The sequence below is a fragment of the Microtus oregoni genome, unplaced genomic scaffold (genome assembly GCF_018167655.1).
Source record: "Microtus oregoni isolate MIOR12 unplaced genomic scaffold, Mior012 000028F_ref0000031, whole genome shotgun sequence".
In the NCBI taxonomy this organism is placed as follows: Eukaryota; Metazoa; Chordata; class Mammalia; order Rodentia; family Cricetidae; genus Microtus; species Microtus oregoni.
Genome location: NW_024543087.1, coordinates 24,359,001 through 24,378,910, shown reverse-complemented (window position 1 = coordinate 24,378,910; position 19,910 = coordinate 24,359,001). Strand labels below are relative to the sequence as shown.

The window sequence follows — 19,910 nt, the reverse complement described above, 5'->3', positions numbered from 1 at the left end:
TGTGCTATTCCAAAGTACTTAGTTACTCCAAATACTTCATGTTCAGACAAATACTCCCGAAAAATCTAAGTTGCCCATTTGCTTTACAAATGAAAAGACCAAATTTTATCCCATCTTTTGGTTTACAAACCACCTGTCTTTTAACTAAATTAGAAAGAATTTATCAACTACACACCATGAACTGTATAAAAACACACAACTCCAGGTCTCCATTTAGTGAGTTCTGAGGTGAGTCTTTTGTGTCTTCTGTAAGTACCTCTACCGCATACAGAGAAGTATCACACACAGGTTTGCTGCATTCAGTGTGCTGAAGGTCAAGGGACTCACCACTGTGGACATGTTGCAAAACCCGTCATCTCTTTAGAAATACTTACCATGAATGAACGTCACAGGGCTCACTTAGAATTCTTTGGAAGGTCAGCTTCAAGAAGGTAACTTACAATTTAGTCACCAATTAAGGAAGTATAAACTCAGAACTTGTATTTAGAGCAAAGCCAAGTCCTAAAGCATGTTCTGTCTGTGGTGCCATGGAAAATCCTCAGAACATTCAAGGTGCCTGTTTCAGTACACAGGTAAGGCTTAAAAGTAATTCCTTACATCTGCCCCAGGAAAGGGACAAATACAGAATTCAACACTGTGCCTCTGAAATAACCATGTAAACAATCACATTTTGTAAACCTTGAAAACATAAATTTATAGACATTTAAACTCTTAACCAAAAGACCAACTATAACAAAGGATAAAACTTTTCAAGGTGAATGCTTAACAAAATTTGGAGAAAGCACAAAATATGAAAACTGACTTTAAATACAAATATACTATAAAAAATCTTATAGCACTAAAAAATAGAGAAATAAATGCATATTTTTCTCTTTTGAGAATTTGTCTCCTAGGAATGGTGGTGATCACTTAGAGCAACAGTGTTAGAGCCAATCAAGGCGGGAGATACTTAGATAACCATAGAGAACGTTTTAAAAAAAAAATCAACATTTTTAAATGTAAATAAAATTAAGATTAAAAATCTGTCATAAGAGATTCATTATAGAAAGAGTATGTTTCTGAAATATAAGAATTCTTTTTCTGAAATGAACTTATGACAATTTGGGCAATTTACATCATGAAGTCACTTTCTTCATTATAAATCCTTATTTACATTTTGAATGTTGGTGATCTTTTCTTCAAATATACAAAGACACATATGGCATTTATTTAAATTTCTCTGATGAAGTAATAATTTAAAGTAATCAAACAAAGGATGCCATTTATTGAGTACTCATTATGTGACCAACATCATGCTAAATACATTCTGTTCAGTCTTTCTTACTAGGGACAGGGACAGGAAGGAGATCCTTGTTTCTCTTTGTTTCCTCTTTTTTTTTCCTTATTTTCTCTGCTATTATACCTCTCAGAATTTTTTTTAGGTTCAACTTAAAAATAAAAAACAAGTTAGTGCAATGGTGTCATCTATAGTCCCAGCCACTCAGAAGGCAGAAGCAAGAGAGACCAGGAGTACGAGCTAGCCTAGGCAGCATAGCCTGACACTGTCACTTTAAAAAAGAATCCCAGCCTTAATTGCTTTGCTTCAGGCCATTTAAAGCTACTGTAATTCTCCTGCCCAAGAGACAAACTGAGTTTTCAGGTCTTGAAACATGAACTAAAAAGCATTTAGAAAGCATTAAAAGTGACATCCCTGAAGCAATTAGATTCCAAGCTCACTCAAAACAACAGGTATACTATAATTTGTTCCAAATAATTCCTCTTGCCCCATCAGACACTGTCTAACCATTAGTCTGCTGAATTTGAAGCTAACAACTTACTGCTTTTCATCTCCTCTCTACATGCCTGTCTCTGCTGGGCAAACCATATAACTACAACAGCAGTTCAATTAGTCAATGGATAACTGAAGATGGCACTGTATGACGGACCTTAAAGAAGCCAGACATTCATTAACTGCAAGATACTTCACATAGGTATGATACCACTTTAATAAATAGGTTGAATCCTCAGTCAGGTTAATCTTTACATACTACATCATATGTTTATCCCTAGGAAATTTATTCCAAATTCACAATTATACATTCTATGATTATTTTGTAAATCACACAGAGAAAGAAAATTTTCTACATCTTGCAGTGCTGAAAATGGAGCACAGGGCCTTGGCATGCTAGTTCTGAACTACAACCCCAGCACTACTCTTGCGTTTCTAATTAGGATACAACAGTCAAGAGTACTTTGACATAAAGTATGTTCTCTTGACTCAAACGCCAGGTTAGTAGACATTGAGGATTAGGATTACCCGCCTACTGAAAACCAAAACTCATTTCTACTTTCTCTACGCTGTATCTAATGAAAGCCCTTGCCTATAAGGAGCAGATATCTACTTCTCCCATTTTAAAATTCTTCTCTTCTCATTATACATGATTGCTGGTGAAGTTGGAAAAGCTCCTAGTTGAGTGAGGTCGACATATAATTTGAGAACCATTACAAAATAATGGAATTCTACAACACAGCTCATTCATCCATCACTTTGATTACTTTGCTCACCGATCATTCATTCTTCAAATGTTTATTGTCAGCTGTGCGAGTTGCAGATGCTAGGAATACAGTAATGAACAACATTTGAAAAAAAAAAAAACCCTGCCCCAATGGAGCTTACATTCTAGTTCATCAAAAATTATCTCCAGTTAAAAGGTAAGTACTTGTACACAAGAGGAAAGCATTCCGAAAGGCTCCCCTAGTCAGAACCCTAAAGGCAACAGTGACTGCAATCAGTACTTCATTAATATTTCTTTACCCAAAGCAAAAGCAACATCCTTACTTTATTAATTTCCTTGAGGTTTAACTTATTCTGTGCCATTGCCATTTTTCATCAACGAATACTTTCTAAGTTTGTGAAACATTCCATTAGTTCCTTGAAGAGATTAAAAGACAGGTAACAGTAGTTCATTTTCTAAAGCCCCTGATGATCAACAAGTATGAAATGACGCGATGGTCTTTGTGTCTTCACTAGAAGGGAAATGGTTTCAAGACTACACAACTGCTCATTACTCGTGGCTCTACAAGACTTAACAGTTCACTGACAATGCCTGTCTCCGAAGGCTTACTGCTCTATTTCTTGATGTCCTGCCCATTACCTGAATTTCTGCTTGCTTGCTTTCTTTCTTTTTCTTTTTCTTTTCTTTTTTTCTGTTTGTTTGTTTGGTTTTGGTTTTTCAAGACAGGGCTTCTCTGTAGCTTTGGATCCTGTCCTGGAACTAGCTCTTGTAGAACAGGCTGGCCTCAAACTCACAGAGATCCATCTGCCTCTGCCTCCCAAGTACTGGGATTAAAGATACCATTATTACGTGGTATCATTAGAAATTGGATTTGCCCCTGACAGAGACCAGATCTAATGCTTACTTGGAGTTACTATCAATTTAGTTACAGCTAGAAAATTCTGGATTCTTCTACTGAGCTCTCATTTCTTGTCCATGCCCTTATTCTAACATAATCCTCTCAAGAATCAGGGTCATTTGATATAGTTAAGCTGAATTCTAAGTTTAATGCAGCAAGTTCTAACTCCCACTTTGTCTTGGGATTCTCTCTCTTCCTGATACAATCAATGGGAACGCTTTTCACTCTTACAGTCAGAACCGTCTTTCTTTTACCCTTCTGACCAGATGTTACAAGCAGTTAAGAAATTACTAAGTATGCCAGAGTAATAGAACAAAAGCTAAAAAGCCAGGAATAAAAACACCAACTTTGCTATGCATAGGAGAAAGGAAGACCCAGTCATACTAAACGACACATCGCCCTGTGCATCATTTCTGCAGTTTTGCTTCTATATTCACTCAACATTTTATTTATTTATCTATTTATTTATTATTTATTGCAGAGTTGTGGGGAGGGTTAACACGAGATCTCATATAATCCAGAGTGACCTCAAGATTGCTATGTAGTCGAGAATGACCTTGAAATCATGATTCTCCAGCTTCTAACCTCCCAAGTGCTGGGATTATATATGTGTAAGACCACACCCAACTCCTGCTCAACGGGTAGTTATTGAGTTCTTCTTAAGTCATAGGAAGAGTTGAATTCTTTTGTTGTTTTTAATGGCAACACAGTGACATGATTCCAAAGAAGACAAATCTCTGACATGGAGATCATGTTCAGTTTTACACTGCATTTTGTCTGACTCAAAGAAATGATAACACAACAGACCTTTAGCCATCTTTAAAAGCACTGAGAAAGAGAGAGAGAGATAATTCTAGGAAGACAGATGGTCACTGTCCTCCTCTGTGTATACTACTAACTGTCCCTGTTTTTTGCTCTGGTTTTCTTGTATTTATTCTTCCTCCTTTCCTTAACTGTACATAATAAAACACTGTGACGCATATTATTTACTGAATTATGTTCCTGTTTACAATATGAAAACCAGACCAACTGCACATTTCATCTTTGCAGCTGAAACATGCAATAAATAAATAAATTTTAGAAAAGCTTGTTTTGAGGGACCTGGGAGGGTAGGTTTACAGTCCTTGAAATTTTTTATCATTATTATCCACACCTATATCAGTACACTGAAATTCTGTGTTGGCAAGAATAAATGCTACATTTAAAAAAGTAACAGTGTACATTACGAATCTACACACACACACACAAAAATACCATCAAATTACATAGGGCATATATATAAAAGAGAAAGATATATTTCATGGAAAAAGTAAATTCAACCTATCCAAATAATCATTTCAATAAAAAGAAAGAAATGCATTCCAAGTAAAAATTATCACTTTTTATATACCAAAAATAAGGATGTTTCCCACTGTTAAGACCAGCCTTTAAGCAGAGTTTGTTAGGAATTTTTTTTATAACTCTCACTTTACAATTTCTTCAGTGAGTTCTATGAACTATAAACTACTCACCAATTTCCCAGAATTAAATAACTTCCTAAAAACTCTATGTAATCCCACCACATAAGAATAGCACAGTAACTTTTCTTCACCACACACATAAGAACTATAGTTAATAATTATAACTTATTCTTTATTTGTTATCTTTCTACAGAAATGATCAACAGCCTGACCAGGAAATTGTACACATTGTAAATACAAGTTTAGTAGACTACCGATTAGACTGTTCTGGTTCAAGTACTTCTAGAACATGATATCACGTATCAAGTCATCAATTCCAAAACAATATTTATTGACAAAAAAGTACAAAGAAATGTACAAATGCACATTCTATCCCCACATGGTCCATCTATCTAACTCCCTTTTAGTCTAGGACATGGTCTTTTGGAGATATAAGGATGGGTAAAATATTCCTCCTGCTTCCTAACAACCCAATAATAAACCAGCATGTACTTAAGTTACATAGTCCATGTCATCATAAATTGTATCTCATGAGTTATTAAGAAAAAGTCTTCTCTTGTGATACACCACATGTCTAAAGTGAACAAAATACTTCAGTGTCAACATCCATAAACCATGGCTAGACACAAGTAATATCACATCTCTAATGTTTGCTTGGAAGTAACAGTTCACAGGTGATAAAAATGACATGTACAAGTCATATACTAACACACTTTAAGAGAGCAAAAGCCTCTTGCTAGTTAAACTAGACTGAGGTCACTGGAGAAATCAACTGTTAGTTGTGCTTTTTATACTGGATTTAAAATCAAAGCCCCTAACTTTATTGCTTTTACTTCAGTTTCTCCAAGGATGTTTCTTGTGCAATTTATTTCATCCAACATACTTAGGTTGGTTCCATTATGTCTCTAACAAGCCTAACATAGTCTTCCAATCCTGGTAAGTGCCAGTACTTTTAGTTTCTCTCACATTCTCCTTAAAATACCAATACAGATGGAGAGAGTCAGGAAATCATCATGGTTAATAAATAGTGCCTAGTTGCTCTTCTACTATGACCACTCAGGACAGGACATGTGGTTTTGTTGGTTCATGTCTGTAATCCCCTTGTGTGGAATCTATTAGATTTATGTTTCTGAGTGGTATATTCTAGCCTTTTAGTTTGTGCAGGGAGCCAGGTTAGAATTTAACACTACACTGTACGTCTTACCTAGAACTACTTTCATAAAGAACATGAGTTCAGTGTTAGACTAACATGGGGACGAGGGACCAGTGACACATTTTAGAAGAGCTGGAAAATTCAGATGACCATTCACTAAACATAAAATCATCATTCCACAAAGATTTTATTCACATTAAACTTGCACAGTAGCAAAAAATAAAATAAAAATTAAAAAATCAAAACATAAAACTAAGCCACATTATTAAAGAACAATATACAATAGAGATTTGAACTTCTCAATGGCATTAGAAGGTATATCCATAAATAACATTTACAATTCTAGTGTTAGATCTTCCAAGGTGTCTAAAGCTTCACAGTGCTAGAAATGACTTCTATCAGAACACATGCAAAAATGTGCAACATAATGATCCATATTAATGACGCAAAACAGCAGGCCAGTTATTTATCATTCCAGCATGGCCATGCCTCTCTATGTTCTAAAAACAAACACCCCCAAATCCAGGTCCCATTCATTCTTCAATTATGCCTTTTGTCACTCTGCTTTATTATATTCAAACAGTCACTGTTAGTGCTCTTCACCACGACTTTCAGGTTGACGTCACTCCCTGCCTGCTGGCTGTCAGGACTGGGGGACGCCCCTCTCCCAGACTCACCTTCTTCCGGATGTCTTCATCGTTTGCTCCAAGAGAGGCATAGAGCTTGAATGCAGCCTGGCGGAGCTCATGGGCATGTTTTAAGTCGTGATCAAGCTACAGGAAGTAGGGAAGGGATAAATTCCAAATTAGTCCTTAAGTTACATTTTAATAAAATAGAACATTATAATACAATAATAAAAATAAAGCAAAATAACTGAGTTTCAGGGAAAGTAGCAACTATTAACATTAGTACTGCCACTAAATGAATTTTCTAGTGACTTTGGGCTCTGGTCACGACTGAAACTTTGCTTTGTCTCTGTCAGTGTGAGTTGAAGTGCAGTCTACCTCTGTCTAAAAGTGGCTACTCTAACTTTTGCCATTGATACATGAAAAAAAGTGCATGTTGGACTCTTAGAGTTCAGTACTTCCAGATGGCAGTGTCAGTGGCAGAGGTGCACAAAGAGAGGGCACATCTAGACTTGCAGTCTCCAGCTGCAAGCTATACAAACTGAATTCTAGTATACCAAATCCTGCCTGGCATTTAAAAAACTTTTAGAAATAGGGAGCCCTCTGTGAAAAACCTCAGCCAACAATCACTAGCTACTAAATTATGTCCAGAGTTTTTAAAGAAATTATTAAAATTAATTGTTGGTATAAGATAATTACAGCTATGGCTAAATAAACATAAACGGCACTGTTAGTAATCCTCCCATAAATCTGTTTCCTAACAAACTACCATAAAATTAAAATAGAGACATTTTCTCAGGATCCTTAACTATGAATTGTAACTACACAAGGTGTATCACTAACATTTTAAACTAAAAGTCATAATGTAATGGGCTAAAGGAGCGCCTCCTAAAGGGATTATCTAGGGAAAGTCAACTCTTACTTAGTTGGCAGGTATTGTTAAGAGCACTATCATACCCTCTTCTGAAACCTCTAACTGAATCAGCTACAGCCCAGACAGTGGGTCAGCTTTGCCACTACACTTTGTAAGTTAGCTGCCACTGGTTAAGGATTCAGGATAACCAAATGTTCCATAAACACAAGGTAAGCAGTATCTCCTTGGGGCAGCCATGAAGACACTCATCAGAATAGCTCCAAAAGTGCCAACCCTGACCGCTTGAGGAAGGGCTCTGCAATGAAAACACTCACTTAGCTCTGAGTTCAGGAGCATTGGACCCTACAAATCTTAACCACATGCCAGCATAACTTACACCATACAACACAAATTTGGACTGAAATCACCCACTTATTATTAACTTATTATTATTATTATTATTATTATTGACATGATAATTTCTCCCCATAGGTCTAATAGCTATACTTTTGTAGTTAAGACATTTTTGGATAATCCAACACCAAAATTAAAGATTACAAATCATATTTTCACTCATGTTTATCATTTGGAGATCATTTAAAAATTATTCTGCTTTTATGATAAAAGAATTGAAAAGGAAAAACAATTCAATTCTGAAGAGAAGGAATAATCTTCCACATACAAGTTAAGTACATCACGAGTGCTTACATAAACCTTTTAGGACAGTTTCCTGAGGCATGCTCATTTTTCTCCTTGCCTTGCTTTGGAGCAAAGCTCAGGCTGTTCAGGAGACCAGGGTCAGGACTCACTTGCATACTTCTTATTGGTGAGACATTTTGTCAGTGTGAGCAAATGTCCCAGGGAAATAGATAAGGCACTGCACCCATCACTTTTACTAGGAAAAGAACTCTACCAAGGACAAGTAGACACATAACTACTTATCTTGTTGCCTGTTTTGAGCTAGGATCTTTTATTATGTAGCACAATTTAGCATCAAATTCACTGTCCTCCTGCCTCAGCCTCCCAAGAGTAAGAATTACAGACATGTGTCATCACACCTGGCTTCCAACCCAAACTTTACTTCATTTATTTGTTATTTATTCGTTGGTTGGTTTTTTTGAGACAGGTTTTCCCTTTCTAGCTTTGGAGCCGGTCCAGCCTGTAGATCAGGCTGGCCTCGAACTCACAGAGATCCACTGGCCTCTGCCTCCCGAGTGCTGGGACTAAAGGTGTGCATCATCACTGCCTGGCCTGGCCCCAATTTTTTTTTTCCATTTTTTTTTTATTGAGAAAAGGAGAAAAAAAAAAAAAAAAACAAGTCTCCACCTCCTCCCAGCCTCCCATTTCCCTCCCCCTCCTCCCACCCTTCTCTCCCTCCTCCCATCCTTCTCTCCCTCCTCCCACTCCTCTCCCCCTCCCTCTCCAGTCCAAAGAGCAGTCAGGGCCCTGTGGTAAGTCCTAGGTCCTCTCCACTCCGTCCATTTCTAGGAAGGTGAACATCCAAACTGGCTAGGCTCCTACAAAGCCAGCACATTACGTAGGTTCAAAACCCCGTGCCTGGCCCCAATTTTAAAACAGAAGACAGTGCATGTGACTAATGGTAGCACCCTGTCACCTCAGGCCTTTCTAGACAGGGAAAAGACACAGCCATCATTCATTTCCAACATTCGCCTGCCAGACGAGTGGATTCAGAATCAGTGTGTGAAAGGTGAAGAGAGCAGCCATTCTTGGGACTACGGTCACATTCATACACTGGTCCTGACCACAAGCGAAAGTCATTATGCTACTATCCTATCTGCCATGACCTCCTTAAATAAAGTTATGTTAATAAATACTCTTAGCAAAATAGATTTGGCAAACAGGATGAGAGGCAAAAAGTCAAAGAAATACCAAACTCCAAGGAATGTTGTTTTCAGAAAAAATAAACATGGCTTGGTTCTTGCTGGTCCAAACTGAGGTTAAACGGTATTTTAGAATTTAACCTCAGGCCAAAAGAACAGTGTGAAACTAAATGGAGACAGGAAAAGGGAGAAGAAAAGATTGTGGTGGACAGTGAACTGAGATCAACCAGGTGAAATTAAGAAAAATATCACCCTTGACCTTTAAAAAGAAGAAGAAGAAGAAGAAGAAGAAGAAGAAAGAAAGTAGCACCAGAGACGATTCTGTGACCCTGAACTGAATTAGATACAGATATAATGTGTCAACACTCAATGTAGGGACCCTACTATTTTGGAGATTTAGTTAAGGGAGCCAAGAATGTAATTTTCTTCTTGCTTTGGTGTTTAGCAAAAAAAAAAAAAAAAAAAAAAAAAAGTCCTGATAATAAACATTAAACAAGCTAGATTTTAAAACCTCACAAACTATTATCTATGTTAATAAAGATAAAGATCCCTTTTCTTAAATGGGCTCTCAAATGGAATATCAATTGTTTCACAGCTGTGCACAATAAGAACACTTTAAAAACCCAGAAGAACATACCCTTTTAATGTCAGTGATGGCACTCACTGAGCTGGGATACTTGAAATAGTCAGCAAGCATGGCAATGAGGTGATCGGTTATGCTAGCGATTCTCTGTAGCTCAACATCTGGCTCAATCAGATAGGCGAGTGTCTCAGCTCCTTCAACTCTCTCCTCTAGTAATCTTTCCTTACTGCACATTCGAACCAGACAAGGCAAAGTCTGAAAGCAGGGAGATCAATTATTTGTTTTTTGGTAAAGGCAAAAGCTTGATGAAGAACATTTGATAACTAAACCTAATCCAATGGTATTGGTTGGAAGTCATGTTTCTATGACACATTTCCTCTGCTGGTTTTTAGAAGTAAAAAAGTTTAAATGTAAAAACAAGCAAAATCCAGAAGATTGTTTGTTCTAGCATGCTAAACTCTTAATTATGTTAACAGAAACTCTAACTTGCTTTGAAATTTTATTGGAGAACCTTAGAAAAGATATTTGAGAACTCTTGATAGATCAAACCATGTCAACAGTCTATCTATCCTGCCTATGTGCTCACCCTAAAAGAGAGCTGGCAGTTTAATTAGCAAAATTTCCTTAGTAATATGGTTGGGATCACATTTATTTACTCACTTATTTTTAGGAATTAATATCTATCTACAGTTACAAAAGCTAAATATAGCTTAGAATTTTTTTGCCCCTCTCAGAGTCCACTAGCTCTAAAATTTAGTGGACCATATCAATAACCATTGTTAAGTTTTCTCAATACCATGCTGGAATGAGTGTGATATACATTCGTTCAATTTTACTTCTGAGGTCCTTCAACCACCTTGACACTGGTCTTATAACATCTCTATATTAGGCTCTCAAACTACGCCGTGTGTCTATCATCTCTAAGGCTGATGCAAAGTAGACTCTGAAGTGTGGATACTTAGAGGAAGTCACTTTGACTACCACAGTCAACTGTGCTTCACTGTTTTCTAGATTCCTGTTCATTTCCCCTCCAAACTTGGTAAACCAATGAATTTTATTGAGGTTACTGACAGGGGCATAAATGCTTCAAAGAGAGCTGCATCATCCTTTTCTAAGTTTTGCCACAGAATCAGAACATTGTTAATTCCTACTGTTTCTTATTAGGCTAGTTCAGGCTTTACAACTCAACTCCAGGCTTCTGAGGGGAAGATTTTCCTATTCTTTCCTATTTTATTCTTTTCCTAACATTCCTAATTACTAATATTTATCAATACTCTAAATTCATGGGTTATCAATGCTCCCACCTGAAGCATCTGAAAACAATACAATGATAAAGAATGTAAGGGTTAAAGAAATAAATAAGCCAGTCATTTCTAAGAAAGCCCTTAGTAGTCTTACTCAGGGGGTTCTTAAGTCTTTTGCCAAATATTAATGCAACCTAGTCACTAATTTATCCGCTTATGCATTATTTCTTGGTGCTTTGTTTGTTCAGACAGGATTTCACTATGTAATTCAGACTGGCCTCAAGCTTGTAACCCACCTGACTCATTCTTTTTCTTTTCTTTTCTTTTCTTTTCTTTTCTTTTCTTTTCTTTCAGACAGGGTTTTCCCTGTGTAGTCCTTGCTGCTCTGAAACTTGCTCTGTAAACCAGGCTGGTCTTGAACTCACAGAGACCTGCCTGTCTCTGCCTCCTAAGTGCTGGATTAAAGGCATGCGCTATCACTGCCTGGCTTAAACTTAAATGTTCTTAATGATCATTTAGTTTTGGACTCATCTTTTCAACAATGGCAATACATTTGTTTTGTTCTTTAAAGCAAGTAAGACGCTGGAATGTGTTTAGTACATAGCTAGGCTCACAACACTTCTGTGAAATAGCTAAGTGAGAATTATTGCCTCCAGTTTCATATGCAGGAATTGAAGAGAGTAAGGAATTTCAAGCTAGTCAGAAGCTCTTGGTGTACTGACATGGAACACAGATGGCAGCTGCTTTCTGTTATTTACTCTCTTATTATGCATTTTTATTTCTGGCTGTGAGGGTGAGGTATGTCTTTATCTGTGTAATTGGCAAACAGTACTAAATTTCATTGGAATTTTACATATTTTTACAATTTTATACTCTTATCATAAAAGAAAGGTTGTAACAATAAAAGAATTATTTTATTGTGGTATTCATGTACATCTAAACCCAATTTTAGACTAAAAGGCATCCCACAGAAAAGCATCATGTCTGATGTTTTTTTATGCAGTGCACTCATACCATAATGCCAAGTGTGCAAAAAGAAACAAGAATAGCAACATTCACATTCAACATTCTTAGAGAAGTAATTGGCTTACTTTTAATACAATACAGCTGTCGTCTGTCCGAATTGCTCCAGCTCTGCACATATAAGTTAAACTGGAATAAAATGACACAAATTATTTTTGAGGTTTAAAATGTTAAAGAAATACTATTTGCCTTTAAGAGTTTATAAAACAAACAAACAAAAACAAACCCATACACTATTACTTAAGTGACAAGATTCTGACATTCCTTATCTGAAATTCAGTTAGCTCTAAAATAAACTAACATAATTATATAAACAGTAGGCTAGCTCTAAAACAAAAACAAACAAGACTTCAAAATAAATGCCCCCATGAGTAGGCTGAGTAGCAGCATGTTTGAAGCTGGTGTTGTACATAAAGTGGGTTCTTTTATCTCTATACTTCTCTCGCTTTTCTTCTATACTTCTAATGCTTAAAAATTTCTCTAACAAAAGAGAAAGAGATGTTAAAACACACTGTTAAAAGGTTAGGGGTCTTATGCAGGAATAGTCCAACTCCACCAGCAGTGGAGCACGACAGGGTAGCTCTCCATCAGAAATGAGAATCTGGAGGTCCCAACAGCAGCTCTGCGGGTTGGTCAGTGATTCAAGTCTACAGAGAAATAATTTACTCAATAATTGTATCTAGCCTTGAATGAAAATAAATATAATAAATGAAAAACTCAAAACCAAATCCAAAAAAATGGACCAATGATATGGCTCAGTAGGGAAAGGCACTTGCAGGCAAGCCTGATACCCCGAGTTCCATCCTGGGAACCCACAGGGTCACACGAGGAGAGCCAGCTCGCACAAGTTGTCCTCTGACCACCACATGTACTCAGTGGTACACATATATACATGTACACACACTAAATAAATAGATGTGATTTTAAAAATTAAAAAAAATAGTGAACTCTTCTGAGTTTGAGTCCCTCAGGAAGCTGGGACAGGGACAAAAACACATCAAATCAGCAGAATTATTTTATTTAAATTCTAAAGGGCTGGAATTTTTGTGGTAATGTCATACTGTCAGGTTTATTATGTTTTTCATTTTTAAAAAAACTATTTAAATATTGTTAATTTATTTAACAAAATTATTTTAACATATTGTTAAATTATTAACAAAAGACAAATACGTAGTTTGAATTTAAGATCAAAACCAAGCAAAAAAAACAGTACAAAAGTCTAAGTTTTCTATTAGAATTAAACACTTAGCACAGAACTCTGCACACTCATGTTCAACATAGTATTCACCAACACGGATGTCTCTTTATCTGTCTTCCTAGCTGAGTATCTACCTGACCTAATTCTATTCTTTCACACTAAAGACAAGAAGAACATATGGGGATTTAATAATTTTCTGTAGACAATTTCAGAGTTCAGTCTTGTTACTCATACCAGGTATTTAAAAAAACTGTCCAGTTTAGAAACATATAAGACAGTCCAGTGAATTTCAAGTTTCAAAACAAGGTGGTGATATGAAGTGAGCAGATTATGCTAGTACACTGATATTCCAGTGTTAGCAGATTTTCCTCCCATGCTGTTCTGACTTTTACCATTTTGCTGACGTGAGTTGCATCTCAATAGGCTTATCCCTCTGTAACATCTTCACGAATATCTGTGGTAACAATTCCCCATCAACCAAAACTGGAAACAAAACAAAAGACAAAGCGTAAGAAAGTCCTCTAAATCTGAGAAGTTCAGAAATTAAATCACATAGGTGTCACCAAAAGTTCCAGCCTACCATTTACCAGGGTCATCGATACCTGGGGATTTTCAAAAGCTAAAACTGAGAAGCATTTCAGTGCTTGCATTCGAACCTGTAAAGACAAATGAAGAAACAAAAAATATATATATTTAAGTTTTGAAATATGATTTTTAAGAATCTAAACTTATCTTCTGAATAATTATTTCATTCTACTTAAATAATGAGTAGACCGAACTATAACTCAGAGCACTCAAAGGCTTAAGTTCATTCATTAGGACTATGGGGGAAAAAAACAGCACAATAGAAATAATAATAATACCTGCATACCCAAAGACTATAGCAGAAGTCAAATCATTTTTGAAATAATAGAAAAGGAGAAAGTGAGAAAGTAGCAGGTCAGATTGAGAGAAAAATACCTAATCAACTCTAAAAGCATTATAGAAAAAGGAGGTTTTATAAGGCAGAAAGAGGAAGCTTACTAATAATTACCAGGTGCCTTTCAGGTGGGCATGTCTGTTTCTGTACTGAGGACTGAAGCAAAAGCTTCTGGGGTTTCTTGTTTTGTTTTGTTAGTATTCTTATAAATGTGTGAGATGGAATTGGGGCTTAAAAGAAAAAGCAATGCTAGAGTAAAAGTTCGAGAAGGAGAAGCTAGAGCCTATGTTGACATCGGCGGCTCCTCAGCAGAGTATTCACCAGATGACCAAACACATCCTCACCCTGAGCCTGACCCTTAGGAGGTCGGCAGGCTCTAGCAGGGCAGGAATGGGGCGACCCTGCCCTCCCCTGGGAATGCTCTGCAGCGTTGGCATGTGCCCTCAAGTGGAGCCTACAAGATGCTAACGACAGCATATTATTCAGACACTTGCTTCCTCACAAACTCCTAAGTTTTAAAATTTGCTATGGTCAATAAACCTAGTTTAGAAAAGATAGGAAACTGAAAACTGGGGAACTAATGGAGTTGGAGGATGGCAGAAACGAGTGACTGCCTAAAAAAAAAAAACGGTTGGTCTTTCTTCTGTTCTTTAGAAAAGTCCATGTGGAATACCACGAGGAGCATGTGGCTGGCCAGTAACAAGACAACCACCAGCACCTCTACAACTGCTTTGTTTGTTTTTTGGGTTCTTCTGTTTATTTGTTTGAGACAGGGTTTCTCTCTCTGTAGCCCTGGCTATCCTGGAACTTGCTCTGTAGATCAGGACGCCCTTAATTCAGAGATTTACCTGTTTCTGCCTTCCAGGTGTTGGGACTAAAGGTGTGTACTGCTAGGCTGGAAAGATGGCTCACTGGTTAAGAGTACTGGTTGCAGCCGAACTGGGAAGGACCAAGCATGGGACCAAATTGGTCCCTTTGAGTGTGGTTGACAGTTGCATGGCTGGAGAAGACTGAGGTGCAGTGGCACCAGGATTTATCCCTACTGCATGTAATAGCTTTTTGGGAACCTATTCTCTTTGGATGGATGCCTTGCTCAGCCTGGATATAGTGAGGAAGGCCTTGAACCTTCCACAGGGCAGTGTGCCTTGCCCTCTCTGAGGATTGGATGGGTATGTGGAGCGAGTGGGGGGAGGGAAGGGAGCAGGAACTTGGATTAGTATGTATAGTGAAAAAGGATAGTTTGTTTTCTTTAAAACACACACACACACATAAATAAATAAGAGCACTGGCTGCTCATCCTGAGTTCAGCTCCCAACAACAAATACATGGGAGCTCTCTGACTATCATCTATAACAAGATCTGGTGCCCTCTTCTGGTGTGTAGACAGAACACTGTACACATAATAAATAAAAATACTATTTTATTTATAAATAATTTATTTAAAATAGTATTTTTATTTATTCTTTGAAGTTTTCATACATGCATATAATGTATTTGGTCATATCTACTTCCTGCTACATTTTCTTGGTAACTGATTGAAGGAAAACTCACTTTTCTGTACGAATGTGGGTAATTAGTTGGTTGCCTATGCCCCAATGCATGGCCCTACACCCATCTGCACATGGTCAGAACTGACTGGATCAGAGAAGTAATGATGATGATATTATATTATTATATCATCATCATCACAGAGGGCATGAGGGTGGGAGGAAGCCAGGGTGGTGAGTCCCACAGACAGTTGGAAGGAGGTATTAAGTGTTTCTTGATGTCCAAGTTCTGACCGTCTCTATATGACACAAGGCAGAGGAAATGACTTTAGTACATAGCTCCATGCCCTGTTTTGGCTAGTTCTGAGCTGGTGTCTTATAATTCCTATACTGTAACTTTCACCATGACCAATAACCATATGGTGGATGCCTGAGGTAGAGCCTTACCAGAAAGGAAATGAAGGACAAAAGAGCAGATGCAAAAATTAGTGCTTCTCTGTTCTGGCTTATTTAGTTTTAACAAGACACAGGACAGTATCCCACGATTTCTACAGCCTATTACATAAGCAACCGTGAACGGCTAAAGTTTTGACTTAATCTTTAATAATGGATTATAATGCTGCCATCTCTATATAAAAGACAATAAAGAAAATTATTAAGCCTGAAAACTTTTGACATCTTAACTCAAAACACAAAACAGAATACATTCTTATAGTGATATTTTCATTTGTACTTTAACAAATAAAGCTTGCCTAAAGAACAGAACACAAAGCAGCCACACTAGTCAGCCATATAGGCCAGGCTGTGGTGGCATACACCTTTAATCCCAGTGGCCATACTAGTTAGCTATAGAGGCTGGGCGGTGGTAGTGCATGCCTTTAATCCCAGCACTAGAGAGGAATATTAGGGGAATATGAGGGGGAATGAGAGAGGAACTCACTCTTCTTTTAGTCTGAAGATTTCAAAGAGGTAAGAGCTTTCTAGTGGCTTGGCTGTTTTGCTTTTTTCATCTTCAGGCTTAACCCCAATACCTGTCTCTGGTTTTTATTAATTGTGCTACACATTCTAAATGTTGATATATATATAGGTATATTCTGCAGGTTTGAGTTTGTGTAGCTAGAGAAAGATTCCAAATATAAAACCCAAAGTCTCCCCAGCAAGTTAGCTACTGCTCCTGCACACTTGAAGGAATCACCTTGAGCAGCGGGTTTAGCACTGTAAACTGATCAGAGAGACCTGAATACTATTTCACAAATGAAAATCCACAACTCATGGCATAAAATGTTCTAAAAAAAAAAATAAAGAAGGAAGGACAATGTTTTTCCAATAGAAGAACATACTATAGTAACATGTGCCCTGTACCACTCTACCGATGGAACATAGCACCCGGTACGACTGATGGAAGATAGCATCCTGTATGGGTGGATGGAAATCTACTGATCACAGTTAGAAGCAATAAAATATGTAGGTGTCTTTCTTTTAATGAAGATGAAGATAAAATCTGACATAACTTTTTTCATCTTACTTTGTAAGAGGGTGAGGTTAGTAGGTGAGCAATGTTCTGAACTGCCCCATGGTTAAACAAAATTGTTTGATGATCTGGTCCCTGCAAGAAAAGAGAATAGAGTAACACATTAACAAAAATCATGCTTCTGATTAAACCACACTTATCTAAGTAAACTATGCTTTTTACAGCATAGATTTCATAGTTGCCCCATGCTTGAACAAACTCAAACCCCAAAGCAAGACAGAAAGACCTTAGTACATAAAGTGCTGCCACAACTCCACCATGACATGTCTACATCTCCCTCTTTACTTCTGAAGAATAAAGAAGGGAAAAAGAATCTAGCTCAGTAGTTCAACCTTCCTAAAGCTGCAACCCTTAAATACAGTTTCTCATGTATGGTGACCCCCCAACCAATTTATTTACTGATACTTTACATATATTTAGATATAATGTAAATATGTGATATGCAATCACTCCCAAAAGGGGCCGGAGTCGCAATCCACAGGTTGAGAATCACAATTTAGGAGGATGAGCTACAACAGTGGATGTATGCTTATGTAGAAACTTAGGTGACAAAGATAAATTCCAAGAGTACAAGGGCACAATGCACTTATTATCACCTATCCACCAGTAAAGGTGCAAAACATCCTTTATAACTGCTTGACAACATCCTCAAGGCATAGGTTTTAAGTACATTTTCCTTTCTCCCTGCTCACTTACACACCTGTAGATAAAATTATGGGCACTACTCACTGAGGACTCACTGTGTGACAGGCACTGCTCTAAATGTTTTCATTCAACTGTCAGGTTTGAAATAACTTATTTATTATAAACATGATGGTGGAGATTATTATGGGGGAGCCAAGTAAAAAAACAGGTCTCCTATAAATCTCTCTCATTTTAAATCTCATGAAACTGAAAAGCTTCTGTACAGCAAAGGAAACTGAACTATGCGAAAAGGCAGCCATAGATTGGGAGAAAAATCTTGGACAGCTTAGTCAACTGACAGAGGATTAGTGTCTAGATTATACAAAGAACTCTAACACTAAACACTAAGAAAATGCTGTCTAAACACTGGTGGAGATTATCTGAATGGCTACATAGGAAGAGGACTGCCTCAAATGCCTGTACCTCTCTGCTCCTCCTCTACAGCAAGCTTTCTGTGATGTGAGGAGACCTAATTATAGTGTATTATCTTCTATTCTTTAAGATATTTCTTAAATATGAAGGAAGCTGGGTGTGTGGCCTATAACTATATTCCACTATTCTGGAAGTTAAAAAGAAGGATCACTACTAAAAACCAGCCTAGGCTATAAAACAAGACTGTCTTAAGACAGAACAGTCTTCAGGTGTGGGACTGTGCACCTTCAGTCCCAGAACACGGAGGCAGAGGCAAAAGCTTTAAGTATAAGGCCAGCCTGGTCTTCATAGTGTTCTCAGTCAAGGCTATACAGTGAGACCCTATCTCAAAACAAACAAACAAACAACAAAACCCAGAACAGAAAAGAACAAACTGTATATAAACCAATGCATGTGTATGCTTTATCCCATTTGAACTCAAATGGTAGAATGCTAAATACACTGCTCTAGCCCTTTCAATTCTCTTCCCAATGCATCTTAGACATATTAGAACATACGTATTTTCTCTTTTGTCCTATGCCACTACTATTAGACAAATGTTCTATGATTATTAGATTTACAGTTTCTTGATTTCTCTCTAAGGTCCAAACCATCTCTCAACAGTTGTACTAACAAAAGCTGCATTGACAAATGCCAGGGAACAGATCCAGCACACTGCAATCCTCCGCACAGAATTGCTTCTTATTTGCTGAGGCGCCTCACTTTTTTTTTAATCTCAAGAGATAGCAACAAATAGTTGTTACCAAACAAAGTCTTCTTTCTTTCTAAGCCTCTGCACAGGGTTGTGGAAAGAACTACAAGGAAAGCCAACTGGAGAAGAGAGCTCACCTTGGATTTTTGTCAAGTGTCTCTTTCATCACTGCAAGAATCTAGTGGGTAGGCAGAGAGGCGACAGCCACCAGGCGGTGATTACATAAGCCCTTTCAGACTTAAACACCAAAGAAATCTCAGAAATCTGAGATACTGCTTACCAAGCAGCAACAATTTAGAAATTAGAATTTAACAACTATCATCACTTTTTCTTTTTTGTACCTTCATAACTCAGCAACATTCCAGCATGTAATTATGACCAGTTTATAACACAGTGCTTTATAGTAATCTTTTTCTGTCTTGTTCCTCAAAGCATATGAACTCACTTAATGCTGATACTAATCTATTGGTTAAGTCCTATTCCACTTAATTTTAGCTAAGTGGGCCCCATGAATGAGTCTTAAAATTCAATTATTAAGATTTTATTTATTTGGACCTATATGCAAAAAAGGAACATGGAAGCAAAACATTTTTGTAATTAAGGGCAATATAAAGACCATATGGACAATTGTTTTCAAAGATACATAAGGATACTGTGTATTTGTGAAGCTCATCTTACATTTTGAGTCATTACTGTTGTCATGAGCTCATACTGTTCCTTGAGGTTTAGTTAGATCTCAGAATACTTAAATGTGATCATTTAATAAGAATATTAAATTATCAGGCAAAAAAA

At 37.2% G+C, this 19,910-nt stretch overlaps 1 protein-coding gene across 3 annotated transcripts in view; it reads right to left on the bottom strand.

Moving 5' to 3' along the window:
• Positions 1-19,910, bottom strand: part of Armc8 (armadillo repeat containing 8) — a 94,084-nt gene that overhangs the window by 38,596 nt on the left and 35,578 nt on the right. For 2 of the 3 annotated variants that reach the window (XM_041676892.1, XM_041676893.1), the window contains exons 7-12: positions 17,306-17,386; positions 13,955-14,030; positions 13,767-13,857; positions 12,245-12,305; positions 9,964-10,164; positions 6,684-6,779 (exon numbers count right to left, since the gene is read on the bottom strand). In XM_041676892.1, coding sequence (XP_041532826.1) covers positions 6,684-6,779; positions 9,964-10,164; positions 12,245-12,305; positions 13,767-13,857; positions 13,955-14,030; positions 17,306-17,386 — 606 coding nt within the window. The remainder of the gene's footprint in view (positions 1-6,683; positions 6,780-9,963; positions 10,165-12,244; positions 12,306-13,766; positions 13,858-13,954; positions 14,031-17,305; positions 17,387-19,910) is intronic. The other variant, XM_041676894.1, reaches the window with a different exon arrangement.